Source organism: Narcine bancroftii, chromosome 12 (assembly GCF_036971445.1).
Source record: "Narcine bancroftii isolate sNarBan1 chromosome 12, sNarBan1.hap1, whole genome shotgun sequence".
Classification (NCBI taxonomy): Eukaryota; Metazoa; Chordata; class Chondrichthyes; order Torpediniformes; family Narcinidae; genus Narcine; species Narcine bancroftii.
The window spans coordinates 18,711,430-18,736,328 of NC_091480.1; the positions used below are offsets into that span (position 1 = coordinate 18,711,430).

Below are 24,899 nucleotides of genomic sequence, written 5' to 3' on the forward strand. Positions count from 1 at the left end.
ACCGAAAATAGACTCTACTGGGGAACCATAACCCCACAAATAAAAATGAGCCCGCTATCGGCTGTTTCATTTTCCCCATAAAATACGACACGTCGCCGCATTTCCAATCATTTTAATAGTGTTCTTGAAACCTCTGCTAAAGACTGTATCATTTTAGTGCGCGAGGCCTGTCCTGACAAGAGTTCGATGTTATTTATGAGGCTGCCAGTTAGTGAGTTCATGTCAGATTGTTTTTCATATTTAACATCAACCATCAGGTGTGGAATGATTCCACGAACAACGTGTATTGTGAAGGGGTGGAGGATCAAGCCAGAACATATTCAACGTGCACTTTGGGAGTGAACGCTTGAAAGTAAACTGGGTGCGTTTCCCTTTGCAGGCGCTTTTGTGTCCGGTTGTTCAGGTGACCTGGTCAGATGAGGCGAGAACACGATCTATTTGCTCTTCTCACCTTTGCTCTCAGGGTGAGACATCAACAAAAAAATGCCAACCAAGCAAGAGGACACCTGCTGCCTCGATGCCTGGCTCCCCTCCTTCGACTTCCACCGTGAAATGGGTCGATACATTTTACCTGGATTGAAGCCCGCCAGCAGTTTCTGTCAAGAGAACGTGGATGGCGACGGTGCAGGCAGGCAGGCACTTTGCCCAGCACCTGGGGGTCCCCTCTCCAAGTCCTGAGCCTGCCTGCCTTCAGAGATCCGACAATCCTATGAGGCGCTGTTGCGTCTTCCCTGAGGACGTGCACAGCCCCAAATGATCGGTAACATAGCTCCTCTGGACGCTGCGAGACCAGCTGAGCTCCTCCAGTATTTCCGTGATCACCTGTCAACGCGCGCACACCTTGATCCGCCAAGGGGAGCTCCAGGGACAGCGTGGGCGGTGCCAACTCCGCCCAGAGGTGACGTGAGGCAGGTGAATGGGGCGGCGTGTGTTGGCTCCGACCTTTCCCCCCCCCCCCCCCCTCCGCGGTTACCTGTGCGGGGAGGGCAGGCAGGTGCAAGGCGCCGGGGGGCGGGCGGCGATGGCGCTGCTGCAGGCTGGGCTGGGGCGCTGTGCCTGCGCTTTCTGGCTGGCCGTCGCCTTCGACGCGGTGGGACTGACCGTGCTGCTGGTCGGAGTGTTCGCCAACATCTTCTTCTACGACTTCCTGATCTACGCCGGCTCCATCGTCATCTTCTTGAGCTTGGTCTGGTGGATCTTCTGGTACACGGGCAACATCGAGGTGCCGCTCGACGAACTGGAGGACGACGTGGGTCTCAAGAAGGAGGCCAGGCTGACCGGATTCCTGAGGAGTTTCTCCAGGAGGTTCTCTCAAAACTTCGGGAGCAGGTCGGGGAGGGCGCGGCCCAGCTCACTGGCCAACCGGGCCAATGATGCCAACAGCAGGAGGAAAGCGAACGCAACCGGTGTCCCCCTGAATACCCTCTCTGCCTCGGTGAGCTGCGAGGTGAACTTCAACCCGTTGGACGCAGCGAAGGAGGGCGCGGGAAATGTAGCCATCTAGCGGGCTCGCTACACTTACCTCAAGACCAGCAGATTTGATCCCGTTGGTCGCAGCGAAGGAGGGCGCGGGAAATGTAGCCATCTAGCGGGCTCGCTGCACTTGCCTCAAGACCAGCAGATATGAACTTCGGATCTTTACTTTGGAAGGAGTGTTGGCAGTGGAGCTAATGATTAATCGTTCCTGGGGAATGGGTGGACGAGAACTCAACCCAGCTTCGTTGTGCAGGCAAGGCGAGGCTTTTGGAATATTTCAGAGATTTTGTTTAGAAAACATTTTAAAAGAATTCGCAATGAGATGATTTGTGCTGAAAAGTTTCCTGGCCTTCGGGCAGATCACCAAGTAAGGATTCCCTTCCCCTCCCCCCACTTACCTTATCTGTGCGGGAGTGTCGGTGAGATCACAATGTGGACGGCCCTGCTTGGTCCGAGGCGTGATCTTGCCCAGTTGTGAAATAAATGATATCTATTTACCAAGTTTGTTTGACTTTTAAATGTCATCGACCACATTTCTTGTCGACTCGTATACATGGGGGGGGGGGGGGGTAGACTTTTAATAGCAGTATCTTTTAATGAATGATATTTGGTCTAACTGTGCAACTTAATAAGGCAATAAAACCAATCAAGAGGTGTATAATTGTATCTAAAAATTGTTTAAGTTCTTTGCACAATTTTTGTGCATAGAAAATGGGGATAATATTTCTTGAGCAAAAATAAGATAGCAAGGCTCCAACACAAGGTGCTCAAATGGGATGGTGTCCTCAAAATCTTCAGTGAATCTCGTTCAGAATCATTATCACCTGCAAATAATATGTGTAACGCTTTTCTTATCTAAAAGAACATTTCTGAGTAGTCTGAGAGTACAAGTCATTCCTTCCCCCCTATTTTATCTTAGGCTTGAACCAGAAAACATTCAATTGACCATTTCCACCCGTGGATGCTGTTCAACCTGCTGAGTTTCTCCATCAATTCTTTGTCGTTTCAAAGTACTTCGCTGGAGGTTACCATAAACCTGTAAGAGAAGGGGATTAATTAAGGAGAGCATCATTTCCTCCATTCTAATTTAGTTGTGGTAACAATGAATGAAGCAGAGCAATGCATGCACATTGTCCAACCTAATCTACTGCATTTGGTCACTTTCTCTGCATTGGTGAGATCAAACAATGGTCGAGTGAACACTTTGGCGAGCACTTGTGCTCTGTCTGTGGGTCCATGCTAGCACTCTCAGTTAACCGTTTTAATTTCCCAAGTAATCCCACAGATAAGGCTCTCTTCAGCCTCATCCATTGCAAGGGCAAGGCCAGGTGTAAACTTGTGCAGCAACAATCATGTGGATGATTGGATCTCCAGGATGAACATTGATTTTCTAATTTTAGGTTAACCCCCATCTCCATCTGGTTCCTCTGCTTTCTTCTTTCTTTCTAACCCTGTCAGTTCACTCTCACTCTACCTGTCTCTCCACCTTTCCTTCTTTCTATCCAATGTCCTCTTAGCATCTTTTTCCAACTTCTTCCCTCCTCTTCTCTCTGGACATACTTAATATCAACCCTTCCTGACCCAAAATGTTAACTGACCATTTCTACCCATTGACTTTGCCTAGCCCACGGCCTGACCTTCTCATTGTTTGATGCTTGTGTTGGAACAGGATAGTAATTCATGTTATAATTTGTTTCTGTTTCTATCACAATGGGGATGTATTTAACATTGAAATAATTTGAAGGAAATATATCAAAGTGGTTTCTCTGATTCTGTACTTTGAGTAACATGGATACGTTGAACATAGGAACATTGAAAGAAAAAAGACCACATACTGTGAATTGATAGCATACAATTTTGCGCTTATTAAACAGAAATGAAATCGTATTTTGTGTATCGACGCCCTCACTGTGTTGTTCCTGGCAACTGATTTTCTTGTGTTTCCCAGCTCAAGTAATGCAATAGTTTCCAAGGCCATCACAACAGATCTGTTCACATCCTTGACGGACATCTGTGCTGGTAAACCAATAGCTATGGTCACCAATAGAAATTCAAGTTGGATTTTCATCTTTGGATCCAGAGATACTATTGTATTCCCGTTGGCAATTGATTATATTCTACCTGTATTTTATTAGGTCTCTGTGACTGATCTATCACTCAAGAAAAAATCAGACTTTAACTTTAAATTATAATGAAAATAATCCAGAGGTTGGGAGGAGATTCTGCAAATACACTGATATTTTTTCCAGTGGGTTGAATCCCTCTGTGAAGATATCATTAGTTGCTGACAGTTGCATTCCAGTGTGATTATTTTCTATTCATTCATGGGATGTGAGTGTTATGGGCAAGCTGTTATTTCCCATCCTTGAGGTTCCATAAACATCTCTATTTTCAACGTTGGCAAAGCCCATTTGGAGGGTACAAGGGATAAAGCTTGAAGAGCTGAATTCTATCTGGTGAAGATACTTCCACTATGTTGTGAGGGATCCTGGCGGTTTGGCTCAGTAATGATTAAAAACAATTACTATAATTTGGTGTATTTCCCAATCAGCTAGGCATTTAACTTGGAGGAGAAGTTGAGGTGCCAACTTCGTCATTTACCTGCAGCCCTTGACCTTGAGAAGTGCCATTGAAGAAACCTGGCTGATTCACTACAATACAACTTGAAGATGGCAGATCGAAATGCAAAGTGTCTGAGCATATATTCACGTGCAGTGACTCCATTAGGCTGGGAATGCCTGTTTCTGGAGAGAGTCTGTTTCTGGAGAGCCTCATCCCATCTTCCAGTATTTGGTCTTCAACACCTCAAGTCAGTATTCCACAACATGTCCACATACTCTTTAAATGTGATGTGTTTCTGCTTCTCTTCCGCTTTCCAGACCCATTCTGCCCTCTGGTTAGTAACATTTTCACCTCATTATTAATCATTCATTCAATTAGTTTAAATCTACTTTTTAGTCACTCTGCTCTGACCAATAGAATTTAACTCTGCTTGTCCCCTCTTAATATTATACCGCTCAGTGAAATCTCCCCTCAATCTCCTATTGTGACGATACGCTGCGGTACATCACTTGGCCAACAGGTGGCCTAGAGACACAGCACGCGGCCTAATGACATCCGACCACCAGGTGGGCCCAAAGGGCCTATGGTATAAAGCCGAGATCCTGACTGTGTGCTCTCTCTCTTTCCCCCAGGATCACTGTAAGCACAGCGAGCAGCCAACTAGATATTTATGTGAGTGGAATAATGCTGTGTTGCTCCAAACAGTATTGTGCCTGTGTTTTCCTTTGGCACAGCCTGCCACACCTATATTCCAAAGAAAACACACAATTTATCCAATGCAAGAGTACTGCATTCAGTGTGGCTTCCTCTACTTTGGCGAGACTAAGCACAGAGAAAGTGACTGATTTGCAGAGGAACTGCCCTCTATCTGCAATGTCCATCATGAGCTCCAGGTTGCATGCCATTTCAAGCCTCCTCCCTCTCTGTCCTCATTCTTCTCCATTGCCAGAGAGAAACCAACTGCAAACTAGACGAACCACACCTCCTATCTGCCTGGGTAACTCTCCAATCCACTAGTATAAGCATTGAATTCTACACTGCAGGTGAACCTTCCCTCTGTGTTTCCCCCTCTTTCTTTCCTTTCCATGGTCCAGTTTTTGTTTCCTTTCCCATGTGCCCTGTTGCCCTTCACTCATTTCTCCCCTTGCTCTCCTGGTTCGAAATACTGACACATAACACCCACCGGATCCCCTCCCTTTTCTTGTTCCATCTGCCCATCTCTCCCTTAAATGATTTTCATTATCCTGCCTTATCATATTCCAACACTTGCAGCCTTTGTTTCCCCACCAGCCTCTGTAACCACCTTCAGACATCCCTTTCCCTTTATCCCTTGAATGGTTCCATCTGTCATCCACCTGCCTCTGTCTCTCAACTCGACTCTACCTCTCCCCACCTTGTCCCATCATTCCTCACCCCTCCTTGGTCCACATAGGACCTACTCAGATGCCCATGTCTCACCCCTTCCTCCTCTCCTTTTCATATTGGCTTCCTTTCCTCTGTTTTCAGTATTAATGCAGTCCTGTAACACATAAGCAACTATGGATGCCGACGGCCAGTGCCATAGGAAGAGATGCGTTGTCACAGAGGCATTTTTTTTTAAAAAGCTGAAATGCAATAATTTGTGTGCAAAATACCTCATGGTTTTATACAAAGCACAGAAGACTGTACTCCCAATATATTTCTTCCAGCAAACACCACCAAAAATAAATGAACTGTTTAAGTCATCTGACTGACAAGTACAGGATTTATCTTTGCATAAAAAGTCTGATGTAACTGCATTTCATTGTATGTAAAGAAAGACACGTTACTGAGAAGTGTCATAATATATATAATGCCTTTCTAATGGAGTGTTCAGTGTTGAAACGTTATGTCATTCAATATGGCATTAATAAGAGCATGCAAGCTATAATAAGCTGAGACCAAATTGTAATGTTTACCTGACAAAAGAGAATGAAGCAAAATGAGGATCATATGATCAGTGTTGCTAAGCTTTGTCTCCAACACTCAGTAACTAAGATGCTCAGATTACACTCTCCCAGGTGCTTTTTGCACCTATTGTATTCCCAGCTCTTGCCTGACATGGTCTGTAGGGACAATCAATGTACAGAATTTCCCAGTGACCTGTTAGAATGAAACGACATAACCATTGATTGTCTTTTATAGCACAAAAATAATCATTACGTGCCCTGTGATGATTCAATTCATGGAGACGTTGTGTGACTCTTACACTGAGTTACAAAACCGAAGTATAAACAACAATGACCGTTTCTGCAGACTTGGTTTAAGTTATCAGCATTTACCATGAAGTATCTGGCACAGTTTGGTGTGATCATGTAAAAATTTATTTTCAGGTCAACATGTTGACAAGTAAATGTGCGAACATCCTTTCAGCAAACCCCCATCAAATTAGTACAACATCTGGTCTTCCAACTAGTCTAATAGAGTGAAATGGTCTGTTAATTTTGTAGTTTCAGATCTACTGTACATGAGTTTACAGGCTATGCATTTGCGAATGACTTGAAAGAAGCACTTTGACAGTGTAACCAACAGTGAACTTTCAGGATCACACTTCTCAGAATCAGAATTTATTGTCATGACCATGTCACAAAATTTGTTGTCTTGCAGCGGCTTCACAGACAGTTAGCCACCTTACAAAATAAATAAAAATAGTGCATAAAAAGAAGTGAGGTAATATCTATGGTCCACTGAGAAATCTGGTGGCAGTGGGGAAGAAGCTGTCCTTGTGTTGCTGAGTGCTTGTATTCAGGCTCTTGTACCCTTTCCCCCATGGTAGCAGAGTGCAGAGGGCATGGCCTGGGTGGTGTAGGTCCTTGAGGATCGAGGCTGCTTTCTTTAGACACCACCCCTTGTCGATGTCCTCGACGGAGTGAAGATTGACGCCCGTGAAGTTGCAGGCCGAGTTAACAACTACTTATTACAATGACCTCTTCCAGCAACAAGGTCACAGTATTAATTCTTTTGATAGCTTATCGTTGACACTGGAATAGCAAGTTTCAAAGTTAATGGAAGCAGAGGTAAACTAATTACCAGCCAACTGAAACACATCAGCAAAATATAAATGTGTTAAAAGTAAAAAAAAATACTTAAATAACTTAATTTAAAAATTAACAATTAAATCTCCTATTAAAATTATAATAAAATTAATTCTAAGTGTTTTAAATTACTTTTGTTGGAGTCTGAGTTCTGTATCAAAATGCTGGATGTTATTCAGAGGTCAAATTTTATGAAATACTTCAGAAATCAAGTGATTAATGCCTGAAATGTTGATTTAGTTTGTGCTTAGATCAGTTTACCTTAGTTGTAAAGGAGATGCAGATTCTACCTGTCCAGAAATAAATTCAACAACTAAGGAAAGTGGCTGCCACTCATAAATTACAGAACTGTGGAGACTAATCTATTAAGGCACAGCACAGCGGCCAGGTTTTAGATGTAGACTGGTTCAACAGTCTAGCTCAAGGTCTTTCATAAGCCACTATTTAAAAGTGAAGTGTTTCATGGTCACTTTTGTTGGGGATCTGAAGAAGACTTTACTAGGTGGCTTCCTGGTACATTTTGCCAAAACTTCACCAATATTGTTATTAAACAATATTTATTTATTTTTATATATGTAGATTTGCTCTTGTCTGTATGTCTGGTTGTGTGTTTGCATGTTTTTGCACTGAGGACTGGAGAATGCTGTTTTGTGGGTTGTACCTGTGCAATCAAATGATAAATACATTTGAACATGACCATTTTTATAGACTGAGCTAAAAGATCAGTCTTTCAAACTCTTTTTTTTATTCTCAATTGTTTTCTGGAGAAATTGAGGTCGTAGCATCATGACCATAATAATCAAGATTAGTTCAAGACACTTCATTAGATGTTGGCATTATACTAATACAATAAAATAAAGATTTTGCTTCCAGAACACTTTTGGATGTATTTTATGGATTTTGGGCTGCTGATCATGAAAACCACCTTAAAATTTTCCTATCACGTACTGTTTTTTAGATGTAACTTATTTTTGTGATTTCCTGTCATATTTTAAATCTATTTCAAGGATACAAAACCACGAATTGCAATGTCATTGCAAATTCCTTTTCTACATTCGCACTTGAACTTCTTCACTGCTGATCTTGGTGCAGTCAGAGATGAATATGATGAAAAATTTCACCAGGACATTATGATCACAGAAAAGGAGTATCAGGGCAACTGAAACCTATCAATGCTGGCTATTGTTGAGACAGTACAAATGAAACGTGTCAGCATCATTATGCAATTAAATGTGCTAAATTCAATAGAATTTAATTTAATGTTTCTTTGTGTTCATCTTGAAGTTATCCATCATAATCCCCATTTTTTTTCAGGAAGCCAACCTTTTGAAAAAAAAATTGTCCAGTGTAATTATAACAGAAGGTTGTAGTTTGAAGTCCTGGGAATTATGCATAGAAATCTACAATATTTATTTTTCAAAATTCGTGTCAATATGAGATAGTAATCTCTGTCCATGTCTCCTTTCTTTGGTGAACTTGAAAGTGTCCTTGAGGCTACTGTATTTTAAAATACATTTTATCTAAACAGAGTTTTTTGGACAATCATACGGCTTTTTTTGGAAGGTCGCTGTGTGTAAATTTGATGCTAACTGACTGCAACAATACCCAAATGGTTGCAAAATATACCTTGATGAAGGGCTCAAGCCCAAAAATGTTGATTATGTATCAATTAGCTCTTTTTACACAGCCACTTCCATGCTGGAATATTGCACTTTTATTGTATCATGCCTTCTGTGTAAAAGGTATGAACACAGAATGGGGGAGGTTGGGGTTGGTCATTGCAGTCCCGTCTTTAAACCGGCAGCAGAGGTACTCACGGAGCTGAATCCAGCAGCTCAGGACATGATGGGAAAGGATGTATATGTGCATCATTTTTGACTGTATTTAAGACCCCACCCACCACCCCCCTCCATTTCTTACTGCAAGCTCTCTCCCGACAGCCTGCTGCCCTGCCCTCTCTCCTGTTGACCTGCTGCACTGCTCTGTTCTCTCCCCTGGTGGCCCACCTGCTGCACTGCTCTGTTCTCTCCCCTGGTGGCCCACCTGCTGCACTGCTCTGCTCTCTCCCCTGGTGGCCCACTGCCTGCTCACCTGCTCTCTCCTGATGGCCCGCTCTTTCTCCTGGCGGCCTCCTGCCTGCTCTCTCTGGTGGCCCGATGTCCCACTCTCTCCCTGTGGCCTGCCGTCTTGATCTCTCCCAGCTGTCTGCTGTTGGTCCCCGTACTGCCCTTCTCTCTCATGGGGCGGGGTGGTGGGACCACTGTAGGGACCGACAGTTGGCCTCCTGGAGAGTCAATCGACAGCCTACCGCCCCGCTTTCCCTTGACAGCCCATCAATAGATAACGCTAATGCTAGTGAGCCACACAGCAACGATGATCACAGTTGGCATTCCATTATCATCCATTTTTTGTTGCCATCGAATATGTCACACTAGGCACCGATGCTGTTGTTTACACATCCTGCCTCTCTTCCTCCTGGAACTCGGCCCAGCATGATGCTGGCGTTTTTTGGCTCAGTATAAACAAGCAAAGCCAGCCTGATTGACGGTCTTCTTTACAGCAGTATTGCTGGATTTTCTGCATAAAAAGTTTGCTCCACAAACGACACTGAGTTTTTACTTGTGGCAAAATACTTCGAGCTGACTTAAAGACAGGATCAGGGACGATAATAAATGTACATCTGTGGTTAATGTTGTCCAGGCCACGTGGAGACGGGGAGTCCAGGCATCCTGGTTGGACACGTTGGATTTCCCAGAGATTCATGAGGATCAGGGACGATAATAAATGTACATCTGTGGTTAATGTTGTCCAGGCCACGTGGAGACGGGGAGTCCAGGCATCCTGGTTGGACACGTTGGATTTCCCAGAGATTCATGAGTCAAAGGTGTCATTTCTCGTCCAAACTGCTGATGCAGGCGAGCTATGATAAAACGGTCATCGACTTAAAAGTATTTCCTCCTTCTCCCTTCGCTGAAAGATCCCAGAAAATTCCGTTTGACCATTTGTATCCACGAGCCGCCGAAACCCCTCGCCGAGCAGCCACCATCTTGCTTCCGGCCCGGAGAAGTCCTTCCGGAGGAGGTGCTAGTGCTTCCGGGGCAAGAGCATGGCGCTGCTGGCAGGAGGCTCTGTTGGCAGCGGATAACTGGCGTGTGGCTGCAGAGTGGCCCGTTCCTGGTACGTGGCACGGCGGCACCCGGTGTCTCTTGACTCGGGGAGTGTGTGAAGAACTGGGGGCCCCGAATTGGGCGGAGGGCGCTTCGGGAGCCGTGTTCCCAGCCGCTTGCGGACCCCATCTCTTCCTTCTTCCCCCACCCCATCTTCCCTCCCTCTCCTCTCTCCCCCTCACCCCCACCCCTTCCCTCTGCCCCCCTCACCATCCTCCCTCCCTTCTGTCCCCCTCGCCATCCTCCCACCCTTCTGTCCCCCACACCATCCTCCCTCCCTTCAGTCCCCCTCGCCATCCTCCCTCCCTTCGGTCCCCCTCGCCATCCTCCCTCCCTTCTGTCCCCCTCGCCATCCTCCCACCCTTCTGTCCCCCACACCATCCTCCCTCCCTTCGGTCCCCCTCGCCATCCTCCCTCCCTTCGGTCCCCCTCGCCATCCTCCCTCCCTTCGGTCCCCCTCGCCATCCCCCTCCCTTCGGTCCCCCTCGCCATCCTCCCTCCCTTCGGTCCCCCCTCGCCATCCTCCCTCCCTTCGGTCCCCCCTCGCCATCCTCCCTCCCTTCGGTCCCCCTCGCCATCCTCCCTCCCTTCGGTCCCCCTCGCCATCCTCCCTCCCTTCGGTCCCCCCTCGCCATCCTCCCTCCCTTCGGTCCCCCTCGCCATCCTCCCTCCCTTCGGTCCCCCTCGCCATCCTCCCTCCCTTCTGTCCCCCTCGCCATCCTCCCTCCCTTCGGTCCCCCTCGCCATCCTCCCTCCCTTCGGTCCCCCTCGCCATCCTCCCTCCCTTCGGTCCCCCTCGCCATCCTCCCTCCCTTCGGTCCCCCTCGCCATCCTCCCTCCCTTCGGTCCCCCTCGCCATCCTCCCTCCCTTCGGTCCCCCTCGCCATCCTCCCTCCCTTCGGTCCCCCTCGCCATCCTCCCTCCCTTCGGTCCCCCTCGCCATCCTCCCTCCCTTCGGTCCCCCTCGCCATCCTCCCTCCCTTCGGTCCCCCTCGCCATCCTCCCTCCCTTCGGTCCCCCTCGCCATCCTCCCTCCCTTCGGTCCCCCTCGCCATCCTCCCTCCCTTCGGTCCCCCTCGCCATCCTCCCTCCCTTCGGTCCCCCTCGCCATCCTCCCTCCCTTCGGTCCCCCTCGCCATCCTCCCTCCCTTCGGTCCCCCTCGCCATCCTCCCTCCCTTCGGTCCCCCTCGCCATCCTCCCTCCCTTCGGTCCCCCTCGCCATCCTCCCTCCCTTCGGTCCCCCTCGCCATCCTCCCTCCCTTCGGTCCCCCTCGACATCCTCCCTCCCTTCGGTCCCCCTCGCCACCCTCCCTCCCTTCGGTCCCCTTCGCCATCTTTTCCCTCCCCTCCCTCCCTCCCCTCTATCCCGCTCACTCCCACCCCATCTTCCCTCCCTCCCCTCTGTCCCCTTCACCAATCTTCCCTCTCTTCACCCCCCCGTCCCGCCTCTGCCACCCCCGTCCCCCTCTGCTCCCTCGTCTCCCCTATTCCTCTGCCCCCTCCTGCTATCCTGCCACTCCCCACCCTCTCTCACCTTCCCTATCCTCCTCCTGCTATCCTGCCAACCCCCTCCATCTCCCCACCATCACTTTGTTGATGAACGAAGGTGTGAGCGTAGCTAGAGTACATAGTTACTGCCTTCTCATTTTGGACAGGAGTAGTTTCAAACAGGCTTAATGATGCTTTGACAAATTGTTTCTAATTATCATTGTTCTCCAGAGTTTAACATTAATCCTTAACATAGTTGATAATTTAGAGAAATTTAATATGATCAAATCACACTTGGCAACTTTTCTAGAGTTCTTTGAAGTTGTAAACAAGTCAAACTGATAGAGAAGAACCTGTAGAAATAATTTATTTGGGTGTCCAGAAGACATTTGACTGTAAAGTACATGCTTTCTTTTCACTTACCAAAGATGTTCACTTTGTTAAATGGCTGGAGTCAATGTCCCCTAGTGTGGATGGGTGGTAGAATCTTGGGGTGGGTGGGAGTTAAATGAGGGGAAAATGGAGTTATGCTGTGAGCCAGCATGGATTAAGGGCATGTTGAAATAGTGTGAGCTCAGTACATGAAGAATTATCTGATGAAGTAGCCAAATAAAAAGGGAAACTGTGAGAAAATAAGCCATTGTAGGAAATTCTTTGTCTAAATCAGCAGGAGCGAGTGTTTTGATCCTATACATATCCTAATTTGGGATCAAACCTATAATCGAGATAGAGTCAGAAGAAGTCGTGTTGAATTAAGGAAAGGTAGGTTGGACTGTGATTTGAAAATACTGAAAGATGGGTTTATTGAGTAAAAGGTTATGTAGAAGATTTGTAAAGGGAAAGAGGAAGCTGTTTACAGCAGATAAATAATTGTTTCTAATTTCCTGAAGGGTTTCATTGACAATGCTGAGTGAGAATGAATTCTTGAGTTCCCCACCAAGGAAAACTGTTCGATTTGGTGGAACCGTTTCAGAAACCTTAAAGAAGTATAAACAGGTAACTATTTAATATTGGAATAAGCAAACGGCAAATTTTATTGCCTTTTTTGACATTTAATTTGAATCGTGTTTTTCTCTTAGGGAGATACCACAGATTACGATTTGTTGATGACTCAGTTGGTTGATCCAGAAATAAAGGTAATCAAAAAAAATTGTTATTTAATTTTTCTTGTATAGTGTAAATATAGAGCAAATGTCTGATCTAACTTTTAAACGAAGCACATTGAGACTTCCCAAGCTGATCACAGATGCCATTGTTTCATTATAACTGCCTATTTTTCAAGCTCTGCAGTTTTGGTAAGCTCCTTGCAAAAATTGGACGGGGCCACCGCGCTCATTACTCACTTCGTTTGTTCAAGTTGGATGTGACATTTTCTTAATGACTTTTTACAGTTCTTCTTGGTCACTAATTTGCTGCAAAACATTTCTAATCAGAAGATGATTTTCGTGTTGTACGAATAGAATTTTTCTTTTAACTCATCAGTATGTGAGCAGAATTTAGATTAACTGATTAAATATCTGTTTTTAAATTGTTAGATTTTGAAATGTATATTTATTGCATATGTTTTGTTTCTCAGGATGATCAGCTAATCAATTGGCTTCAGGAATTCCGTGCCTGTGTCGCACAGTTGACAAAAGATTTTGAATATCTTGTTAGCAAAATATTGGCAAGTTTTTTCAGATTTTCTTTCATTGATCTTTTATGTGCACAAAGAAGACTTTTGGTTTACTTTATTGCAGATTAACTTTTATCAATGACTTCATTGTGTAATCTGCCATTTTCTTCATGACTTAGACCAGATTTGCTTGAGTTAACATAAAATTTGGAATCCTAAACAAACCCCTTATCTAATTTCTTAAATAAATTTCAGAAGTTGCAATGGCTATCTCGGAGCCTTTTGGTGGTCGAGGAATACCTGGCCTTTTTAAGCAACTTAGTGTCAGCGCAGACAGTCTACCTGAGGTCTTGTCTTCGTATGGTTGTCTCCAATTTTGTACCAGGTGATATATTTGTTTTTTAATTTTTTAAATACTGTTTAACTGGGTACCTTACATCTTTTAAAAGTGCATGAGAATGCCTTTGTGTTTTGATTGAAGTTGTTTATCATGCTTTTGTTTACTTGTTTTTAAGTGCCAAATAAGGTTGTTGGGTGTGATTAGAACAACTTGAGAAATAGGAGCAGGAGTGCATAAGAACCTAAGAAATAGGATAATCAACGCCATTCAATGACTCCTCTCCACCAACCTGCCTTTTCCCCATTTCCCTTAATTCCTTTACTATGAAGAGATCTATCCAACCTTGTCTTAAATATATTTACTGAAGTTCCCTCCACTGCTTCAGTGGGCAGTAAATTCCATAGATTCAACACCCTCTGGGAAAAGCAGTTCCTCCTCATCTCTGTCCTAAATCCATTACCCTGAATCTTGAGCCTATATCTCCTAGTTCTCGTCTGCCGCTAACAATGGAAACAACTTGCCTCCCTCTAACTAATCTTTGCCTTTCATAATTTTATGTTTCTAAGGGCAGCATGGTTGGCATAGCGGTTTGCTCAACGCCTTTACAGCGCTGGACCTGGGTGTTCAAATAAGGAGTTTGTGCATTTTCCCCATGTCTTTGTGGGTTTTCTCCAGGGACTCCGGTTTCATCCCACCCTTCAAAAAAAAACGAACGGGGTTGTAGGTTTATTGGGTGTAACACCGAAAAATTGGCCTATTTATATAAAAAAAATTAAATTTAGACATACAAGATCCTCTCTCATTTCTTTTAAATTCCATCGAGTACAGTCCCAGACAACTCCATCTCTCCTCATAGGCTAACCCTGGTGAATTCCTTTGCACCGCCTCCAAAGCCAGTACATCTTTCCTCAAGTTAGGAGACCAGAATTGCACACAGTACTCCAGATGTGGTCTCAAGAGTAGACTCTCTGGCTCTCTTGACTAATCTGGCTGTCGACTCAACTCCACTTGCCTGCCAAGTCCCCATAACCTTTAATTCCCCATCTTTGCAAAGATCATTCTGTGCCATAAATATTTTTAATGAGGGAGCCTTGGGCAGAAAATTCCACAGATTCACTCTGTGGGAGAAGCACTTCCTCCTCATCTCTGTCTTAAATCTACTCCCCGAATCTTGTAAATAATTACAATTTCCAGGACAATTTTTTAAACTATGCATATTTCCTTTTGTTAAAAGTGCTGATCTTTTCACATTTTATGATGGTGATTCTGAACTCGGGGCAGTATGGATGCAATATTTTTATCTCCAAATTTTTCTCTGTCAATGGAATTTCTGAAGTTGGATTCAATGCACATAATAAAGGGCAAAAATTGTTAAATTAGCACATCAAGGATTGGAAGTAGATAGAGGTATCAACCCAAGTTCTGAGTGGTAATAATTCTCATGTTTGTGATCCCATCCTTCAGTGAATTTAAAATATGAAAGCCATATCTATAATTGTATGCTTTAAGTCAACATAAGCAATGGTGTGATTTTTCTTTAATTCACTAAGTGGATGTTTTTGCTGATTGCACAACGAGAATTGAGGGAGGTGAAATGACAATGACGGGAGAGTAATATCTGAGAAATGGCTGGGTGAGATTTGCTTTTATGGGAGAGAAACTGCACTGGATTTGCTGAAAAGTACTGTCTATGTTGGTGTACAAGACACTTTTTGAATTTTAAAAATGTCACCCAAAAAACCAGAGGTTGTCTTAGACGGCAAGTATAAAATTTGAACTTTTATCGGCAACGTCTTGGGGCTCTCCCCCCCCCCCCCCCACCCCCACACAAAGTATAAAATCTGAACCGTAACAGCGAAGTCTTAGCACTTTCCCATGGGACCTATCTGTCCAGTCCGACTGCTTTCGGCTCTGTACAGGCTTTAAGTGGCCTGTTAAAGGAACTGATGGTGGTTGATTATAGAATGCCACATTGACCACCGCCAGAGGGCTGATAACGCCTCAAACCATGCATCTTGGCGCCTCACAGTTTGGCGGGCAGCAACCTCCTTTGAAGAAGACCGCAGAGCCCACCTCACTGACAAAAGGCAAAGGAGGAAAAACCCAACCCCAACCAACCAATTTTCCCTTGCAACCGCTGCAATCGTGTCTGCCTGTCCCGCATCGGACTTGTCAGCCACAAACGAGCCTGCAGCTGACGTGGACTTTTTACCCCCTCCATAAATCTTCGTCCGCGAAGCCAAGCCAAAGATAGAATCTGCTAATAAAATTTAAACCTTCACTGGATAATTAGCTTTTAAAATATTGTGACAGCATCACTCCACTGGTCAGTAAGTGCCAGACTGGGGGAAATCCTATACAGGAATTATGCTCAAAATCAACATTTTAAGTGAAAATTCTGGGGGTCATCTTGTACACTGACAGATATGGTAACGTTTCAAAAAAAAACAGACATCTGGTTGATTGTGGAAGCAAAATGATCATTTTTCGGCTGTTCACAAACTTGACATTTTCATTGTTGAATATTTTAAACATTAATTCCTTTAAATCTATGCTGTACAGAGAGAATTGTTATTCATGAAAACGGTGTGGATATCTCAGACTCTGAGGATGACGATGAAAGTGAGTTTTTTTTCTCTATTCACCCCTAATAGCGGTTTTTTCAGTCACTTGGATGAGGATTTTTTTTTTAAATCAGTTCTGTGAAACATACAAAAGTTCCTCTACTTGAGAGGACAGAAATGACTGTTTCTGAAATGAACAAAATTTTGCTCTTAAGTTTAAACTGGTACTTAGATAAAAAGAATAACCTATATGGTTTGAATTTTAATGCGATTCTCAGTGCAGCTCCTGCCTGTGATCATTTGTATAATTCACTCATAATGATTGTCAGTGAATTACATATCTTGTCCTACTTTAACATTCAATATTGTATCTTTATTCATAATTTGTTTCAATAATCACTACTTAGGAGTGCATGTTTATAATTTGCAAGCTTAAATGCTTCATAGTCATCTTTTAAACAAAACAGTAATTTATGATTCATATCTCTTATTTTTGCTCTTTATTTACTGTCTAATAAGTGACTAATCATTACCATGAAATAAAGGGAAAACAACCTCTTAATTGAACTCATTATTATGCAGAAGAAAGGTATTTTTGAGGGTGTCACAACCACACCTCTTCACACTCTGTTCGCTGTGAGGATTTCTTTCTCTTGATTCCTCCATCTCCCTCGCATCTGAGATTTTCCATTCCAAATCATCCGACATGTCATCCTCCTTCAAAAAAACGTGGCTTCCCCTCTACCACCATTAACTCAGCCCTTGCCTGCATCTCCTCCACTTCCTGCACATCTGCCCTGGCCCCTTCTGTCTTCGCCTACCTCCCCTCCATTCTCCACATCCAACGTATTATCCTCCACGATTTCAGTCACTCACCACTTGATCCCACCACCAGACACATCTTTCCCTCTCATTTCATCTCCGCCCTCTGCAGACACTGCTCCCTGAGTGACTCCCTTGCTCATTCATCCTTTTTCATTAATTATCCCCTTGGTGCCAACCTGCGCCCACATCTCCTCCATCACCACCATTTGGGACCCCAAATAGTCCTTCCAAGTGAAGCAACCCTTGTGAATCTGTGGGGGTCATCTACTGCTACATCTGGTGCTCCCGTCGTAGCCTTCTCTATGTTGGAGAAACTGGATGCAAATAGGGAGAGCATTTTGTTGTGCACTTTCACTCTGCCCGCAGCAATGGTGGGGGATCTCGCATTGGCCATCCTCTTCAATTCTGTGCCACATTCCCGTGCCGACATGTCTGTCCATGGTCTCGTGCACTGCCAAACTGGTGCCACCTGCAAATTAGAGTAGCAACACCTACTATTCCATCTGGGCACTCTCCAAACGAATGGCATTAACATTGGCTTCTCCAGTTTCCATAAGGCCACTACTCTGTCTCTCTCTCTTCCCCATCCTCTGTCTCCTTTCCTCCAGTTCTCCACCCCTTCCCTCTCCATTCACAGAGCTATCCTTTCCCTATTCACTTCTTAGCTTTTTTTCTTGTACCCTCCCACCCATATTGTCTGTGGTCCTGTGCTCCTCCCCTATCATTTTATTGAACAGCCTACCTTCTTTTCGTTCATCCTTGATGAAAGGCTCGGGTCTGAAATGTTGGTTATGTATCTTTATCTTTGCTACATAAAGAATGTTGTGTGACTTGCTCCAGCATTTTTGTGCAAACTACAATCACAACATCTGAAGACTTCCTTGTTTAACAAAAGAATAGTTGTTTTCTTTACAAATATCCTTGCAGTTCTCAAAATGTACTGAATATTCAAAACCAACAGATAAGCCCTCTTTTTCTGATTACCTGACTTCCTTGGGGAGAAATGTTGGATCTGTTTGATATGGTTCTGATCAATCCAGTTGATTTATGACTATGGTTAGATGTTCCACCACCTTTTGAATTGTTTTCACCCATTGGTTGCACTAAATATCTCCTGTTGTGTTGACCAAATGGAATGTGTTACACCAGTTTTCAAAAGCATTATTAGGTTGTTATAATGGTTTTCTTCTCATTGGGTTTGAATGTAATTCTTATTTTTACTTTATAGAGCTTCCCCAAAACTTTGACACTTGCCATCGAGCTTTGCAAATGATAGCAAAATATGTTCCCTCGTAAGTATTTTCTTGCAATTTACTTAATTTGTACCTTCATTGAGTAGAGGGGAGCAAATTTTAAAGGAGCATGAAGATTCTCAGAGGAGAGACCATGAAAAATTGTTCCTATTTTTGATTAATATATTTGTTTTGTCTTCTGAGTTTTATGGAGTCATGTTAAAGTTATAGATTATATTTTGTTTTGACTGCAACTAAAAATATTGTAAGTGGAGCAAACTATACTGACCTTGGGCATGTCTTTATATTAATGTGATTGCTGCTTTTGTTTCTCATGTAGTATGTCTATTTAATGCTTTTAAAATATTTACAGGAAAATAAATCTATAATTTTGAAACTTGGAGAAAGAAAACTAATGAATTTTAAATGAAAGTGCTTTGGGTGATGGTTGATTTTTTTCAGCTCACATTATATACCAGAGTGTAGCAACTTCTCTATCCAAATGAGATTGAGGTAGCAAGAACAGATTAGTTTTCCCTTTCAACATATTGGAACAATGGAACAGGTGAGAGTATAATGGCTGGTGAAGTTGTAGCAACCTGATGTGTCATTGAGGGTAAGATTAGTTATCAGTGATCAAAAATGGAGCATCCATTGTCCTCTGGAATTTCTGGCACTTACAACTGGATCCCACTGCCAGGCACATCTTCCTCTCTCCTCCCGGCTCTTCCTTCTGGTATGTACCGCTCCCTCTGTGACTCATCACTCCCCACTAATTGCCCCCGGCATCTTACCCTGTGGCCGCAGGAGGTGCCACACGTGCCCGCACCTCTTCCCTCACCACAGTCCAGGGCATCAAGCAGGCCTTCCAAGCGAAGCAACACTTGTGTATCCGCAGGATTGATTTACTACATGTGGTGCTCCCTTTGTGGCCTTCTCTACATTGGAGAGACTGGGAGATTGCTTCGATGAGCACCTTTGCTTTGTCTACACCAGTGATAGAGGCATCCCAGTGGCCAACCATTTCAGTTCTGCAACACCCTTCCATACTCACATGTCTGTCCATGGCCTCGTGTACTATTCCACCAAGACCACCTGTAAATTGGAGGAACTACACTTGATTTTCCATCTGTGCACTCCAGCTGGATGGCATTAACATCGTAATTTCTGGTTTCTACTAACCTGGTCTCCTTTCCTCCTCCCTTCCCTTCCCCCTGTCAACTCTCCACCCCCTTCCCTCTCTATTCACCCAGCCATCCCTCCTCCCCATAATTACTGCTGTGCCCTCCTTCCCTTATCCACCTATTACCTCCTGCCTTTGACCCAGGCCTCCCCCATATCTTTTTATTTGCACACAAAGACAATTTTCCACACCTTGAAGAGCTCAAGCCCAAAATGTTTGTTATGTATCTTTATCTTTGCTATATAAAGGACAGTGTTTGTCCTGCTGAGTTTCTCCAGCATTGGGTTTTACTTCAACCAGGGTTCTGCAGACTTGTGTTTTACTCTGAATGAAGGTGGTTGTATTTATTACTAAATGCTTTAGCACTCATTGATCAGAAATTTTCTTCCACTGAATTTTGTTGCTGCACTATTTTCCCCTATTCAATGTAACAATTTGGACTTAACCCATGCTGGATAATTTCATCACAAAATTTCTGTATATGGATTTGTCTTGTTGAGGCTAGTTTTTAAAGTTGCATATAGTACTTCACTTTGCAGGAATTTGTTGGATCAAGTGAACAATTTATTCCAGTTATATAGAGATCAAGATTCCTTTATTGTCAAGTACACAAAGAGATACCAGTGCCACCATCATGTCAAGAAAGCCAAAGATGATCCCTTTGGAGGCATTGTGTCCATGGATCCTGCCACGTCATCCAATGCCGCCTGCACCCCTGTTGTAACTTCCAGAGCTACAGCGCCTCCTGTCCCGTCCAGTGGTGAACCAGAGCTCAAGGCAACCAAGTCACCCTCCTCAGCCACTGGTTCAAATCGCTGAATGTAATTATTGTAGTTAGATATTCCCTAGGTATGTCAATAACCCAATAATTCCTGAAAGTGAGTTGGTTAGTTTCTGCAATTTATTGTCAAGATATTATCCTAATGTTTTCTTGTACACCACCAGTAGATGGCAGGATCACACCATAATTTCTCCAGTTTCTAGTTTTAAATATGCAGTATCCATTTCATAGAATGAGAAAAGATAAAATGTTGACATTATATAGTCCAGCTATACATTTAAAAAAAAGAATCATTACTTACAATTCTCATTCTAATGACCTAATCTAAAACCGATTAGCCTCCATCATACATGGTACATTTTCATAATTTAAAATGGATGTGATATTAAGTTATTTTTTTCTTGTATCGGCTTCCAAAATGCTGAAATTGCATTGAGAATAAGTTATTAATTGGTAGACGATAATATGTACAATTTGTACTTGTGACTTTGGTTTAAAGCTGTAGGGTGTTTGTACATTCTCCAATGTTCTAAAGACGTATGTGGTTATCAGGTTAATTAGTCACATGGGTATGTTAGGGCAGGACGGGCTCATGGGACCGAAAGGCCTTTACAGTGCTGTATCACGAAATTTAAAAAATGAAATTAATGTCTTTGTGGGAAGATGAGATTGTTTTATTGCAGTGTACAGCTTGGCCTAGCTATCTTTTGCATTAAAATATTGGCAGTTCCTTTAAGAGTTCTAAGAGTGATAGCTAGTTGAGCCAAACCCCATCCCCACCTGGGGCAACATGGGGCATGAAGGAGTTTCATGTGCAGAAGTATTCTTTCATACTTTCTGTTTGGGCAAGTTTGATTGCCATAGCAGGAACAGTGAGCCTATATTTAAAATGTTAATTGTATTTCATAATGGAAGATCATTGGAAAATTGATCAGTGGTACTCCCTTTAAAAATTACCCATTGTATATTCATGCATTTTAGGTATAAAAATGAACAAGTTGATTTGAAATTGTTCATTGTTTCATTTGACTGCTTTTCAGCTAGCAGAGGAGAGAGCTCCATTTATTCTTCTGTCCCCATTGTTTAATTCTTACTGTTTGTTCCTGCTTCAAAGAATAATCTTTTTAAGAATGAGAGTGGAAGTAATGACTGATAAATCAGGGAAACTGGAGCAAAGCACAAACAGAACAAATCACTCTTTAGCTTCCTATCCATTAATACATTTTTGTTTTATTGCAGTCTCGTGGTGTTTTTCTACATTGTGTCTATGGGATCTCATCAGTTGTTCAAATTACTTCCACATTGAACTAAACTTTTTGTTTCACTTTTGACAGAACACCACAGTTTTTGATGCCGATACTTACTGAAAAATTTCCATTTGTTAACAAATCGGCTAGAACCCTGGTATGTAAATCTACTTGTGTAATTTAATTTCAGAACAAAATTCATTTGTTAATGTTATTTAGTGAGCCAATCCATTAATTATAACTAACCTTTGTGACTAGTTTAATGATTTGGTAATTTTTTAAATTGCATCTTTTCAACCATACCGGCATGTTTTTTTTTCAATCTTCTTCTCCTGGATGGATGGAAATAGTGAGAATTTGTGTGTTCTCTGAGGTTGATAAATGTCTGTCCAAGTTTTTAATGGCTGTAGGAAGTGAGAAGCTTCTGGTTATTTAGCTGTCTTTTTTGCTAGTGTGGAATTATTCTTTACCTACATGTAATCAATCTGAGTACATGCAAGTGCAGTTAGAAGCTGACTTCTTTAGCAAAACAAGGAATGAGAGTTTAAAAAAAAAATAAGGATAAAGGTCAAAGAGCAACCTATTTTGAATGATTTGATAGATGCATCGTTCAGTAGAAAAGTTCAAATAGAAAACTATTAAATGGAAGAAAATGCGACAGTGAATATTATGGAACAAAATGCCAAAAGATTTGTATTGGAATTACATATTAAATAAATTGCTTTGATAGTTTATTGGTAAGAAAAATGTCTTGTATCTGCTAAACTAAGTTTCATTATCACACTCTTTAGTCGTCTTGTTCTTGCTATCCTTTCCCACTTCTCTGTTACTTAAGATGTTTTCTTTGTTTTGATATTTACTGACCTAATATCTTGACTCTGGTTCTAAATTTAAATTTGACATATAGCAAGGTAACAGGCCATTTTGGCCCATGAGCCCGTGCCACCCAATTACACCCAATTGACCTACTCCCCCAGTACGTTTCGAACAGTGGGAGGTAACTGGAGCTCCTGGGGAAAACTCATGCAGACACTGGGAGAAAGTACAAACTCCTTACAGGCAGCACGGGAATTAAAAACTCTGGTCCCATTCGCTGGCACTGTAAAGGCGTTTTGCTGGCCACTGCACCAACCATGCCTCCCATAGATGTAGATTTCTAGCATCTGTACTTCTTTTATTCACTAAGTTCAAATGAATTTCCTCTGTTTCAGAGGGTGAATATTTAGAGATGTGACGTCTTGGAATGCTATAACATAGATTGAGCCATCAGCATGAATGACTGTGGACATTGACAAGGATGACTAGTTCAAATTATAAAGAGACACCAGTCCTGAAATGGAGAAATATGATTTTTTTTTTGATAATAATTAAATGTGGTTAGAGTAATTTTAAGTTTGTTACAAAATCCATAGTACAATGAGAAGCATTCTTCTGTGAACAGACTAACATGTTAATGTACAGCCACGTACACAGAGTATACTCAGGAGAAGAAAAAAGATAAACAAGGGCAGTTATGGGGTTGATTCAGGAGGCTGATGGCTGCAGGGAATAAATAGCTTGTCTTTAAGCTTGACTCATACTTCTTGAGTCTTCTCCCTGATGGGAGGAGTGAAAATAGTGTGTCTATAGGGTGCGATGTGTCTTAGTATATTGGGTGCCTTTCCTTGGCAGTAGGATATTTAGATAGAATGGATTATATAGAGGGAAGGGAAGTTTTTGTAATGTTGTGACCTGACTCTGGATATTCGCCCCACTACTGTGGTATTGTTGGCAAATTTGAAGATGGAATTGAATGGGTGTAGAGGAGGTGTAGTGCACATGCTTGAGGAGTGTCATGTTGATAGTGGAGGAAATGTTGTTACCCATCTTCACTGATTGCAGTCTGTTATACAGGATCCAGTTGTGGGGTGTGGTGGGGGTCACTGAGGCTGGGAATGAGTTTGCTGGTGTCTATGGTACTGAATGCAGAGCTGTTGTCTGTGTACTGCAGTCTAACATGGATATCTTTGTCGTCCAGGTGTAGGAGTAGAGGGTTAGATGGCAAATGCCATGATCTGTTGGACTGGTGGCCAAATTGAAATGGGTCAAGGCTGGCTGGTAGGCTGAAGGTGTTGTTAGTCACAAGGAGCCTCTCCAAGCATTTGGATGTAATTTAGGCCCATTATTATGCTTTTCTTTGGTACTGATGTTATGGTGACCTTTTAAATTTTTTTAATTTTTTTTAATTTTTCACACTATGAACCATATTGACCAAAATACACACAAACATTTTCCTCTTGAATATACAGCGTCATTTTCTCCCCTTTTCCCCCCCTCCCTTCCCTCCCTCCTTCACTCCCCCTCCCCACCCACTCAACATTCAACATATATGATACATTAAACAACGTCGTCACACAATGAAAATAAACAAGAAATTTGTGTCTTCTACTTTTACATACTGGGTCAGTTCATTTCGTCGTCTTCTCCTTCTGTCATTTTAGGGGGTGGAGGTCCGCAATAGGACTTCTCTGTTGTGTTCCATGTACGGTTCCCATCGAATACTATGTTGTTATTTCTTAAATTATATGTTTTTTTTCCAATGGAATACATTTATTCATTTCTATGTACCATTGCTGTATTCTCAGGCTATCTTCTAATTTCCAGGTTGACATAATAGATTTTTTTGCTACAGCTAAGGCTATCATAATAAATCTTTTTTGCGTTCCATCCAAATCGAGGCCAAGTTCTTTACTTCTTATATCACTTAAAGTAGGTCTTTGTCTTGTTCTAGGGGTGTGTAAATATGTCTGCTATTTGATCTGTATGGACTCTCTGGAAGTGTACCAAGACTCCATTAGGGCCAGTCGCTCTCCACGGGTTCACAATCCGGAAAGACACCTGACTTCATCAGTGACCATTTACTTATAGTAAATGATGTGGATGTCACCCCCCTGTTGGCTTCCTGTTTGAAGCCTGTTTAACTCGAGGAGTGTCACACTTTTGCATACTATGCTGCTGGGTGGTCTGTATACCACGATAGCATGCATTTCTTGCCGTGGTAACTGATGAAGGTGATGTCGCAGGCAGTGTATTCATTGAAGCTGATTGCTGAATCTTTGAATACAGACCTGCCTACTGACTCAAAAGAGTCACATATCTTCAGAACATCATTGAATGTTTGGGAGGAAAGGGGGGGGGAGAGAAAAAGTCACTGTATATGTGTGAAAAAGAAATAGTGTATATCATGGCTAATGTGATTTATGGTGTGAAAAATAAAAAATTTAAAAAAAAAAAACAGGAGCAAAGCAGACATATCGTTGTGGAGAAACATTTCATCATTGTAAAAATGTTTCATGAAACAAAAATACAATTCAGTCTCGTGTGGA

General features: G+C 42.9%; 2 protein-coding genes across 3 annotated transcripts in view; both read left to right on the forward strand.

Annotated features, from left to right (window-relative positions):
* The first annotated feature begins 946 nt into the window (after positions 1-946).
* Positions 947-3,374, forward strand: LOC138747349 (transmembrane protein 238). 2 transcript variants are annotated; one of them, XR_011347434.1, is made up of 2 exons: positions 947-1,843; positions 2,396-3,374. XR_011347434.1 is itself a non-coding variant. In XM_069906465.1 (1 exon), the coding sequence occupies exon 1, from the start codon at positions 1,022-1,024 to the stop codon at positions 1,502-1,504; it is 483 nt and encodes a 160-aa protein (XP_069762566.1). In that variant the 5' UTR covers positions 947-1,021; the 3' UTR covers positions 1,505-1,973. The 2 variants fall into 2 exon arrangements, 1 of the variants encoding a protein (XP_069762566.1); XM_069906465.1 differs by lacking the exon at positions 2,396-3,374 and having other exon boundaries at positions 947-1,973.
* Positions 3,375-10,183: 6,809 nt separating this feature from the next.
* The window catches only part of rrn3 (RRN3 homolog, RNA polymerase I transcription factor), a 31,327-nt gene continuing 16,611 nt past the window's right edge, over positions 10,184-24,899 (forward strand). Inside the window, 8 exon segments of the mRNA XM_069905809.1 lie at positions 10,184-10,268; positions 12,638-12,743; positions 12,827-12,883; positions 13,324-13,413; positions 13,618-13,747; positions 16,265-16,324; positions 18,320-18,383; positions 21,622-21,691. Coding sequence (XP_069761910.1) covers positions 12,651-12,743; positions 12,827-12,883; positions 13,324-13,413; positions 13,618-13,747; positions 16,265-16,324; positions 18,320-18,383; positions 21,622-21,691 — 564 coding nt within the window. The 5' untranslated portion in view covers positions 10,184-10,268; positions 12,638-12,650.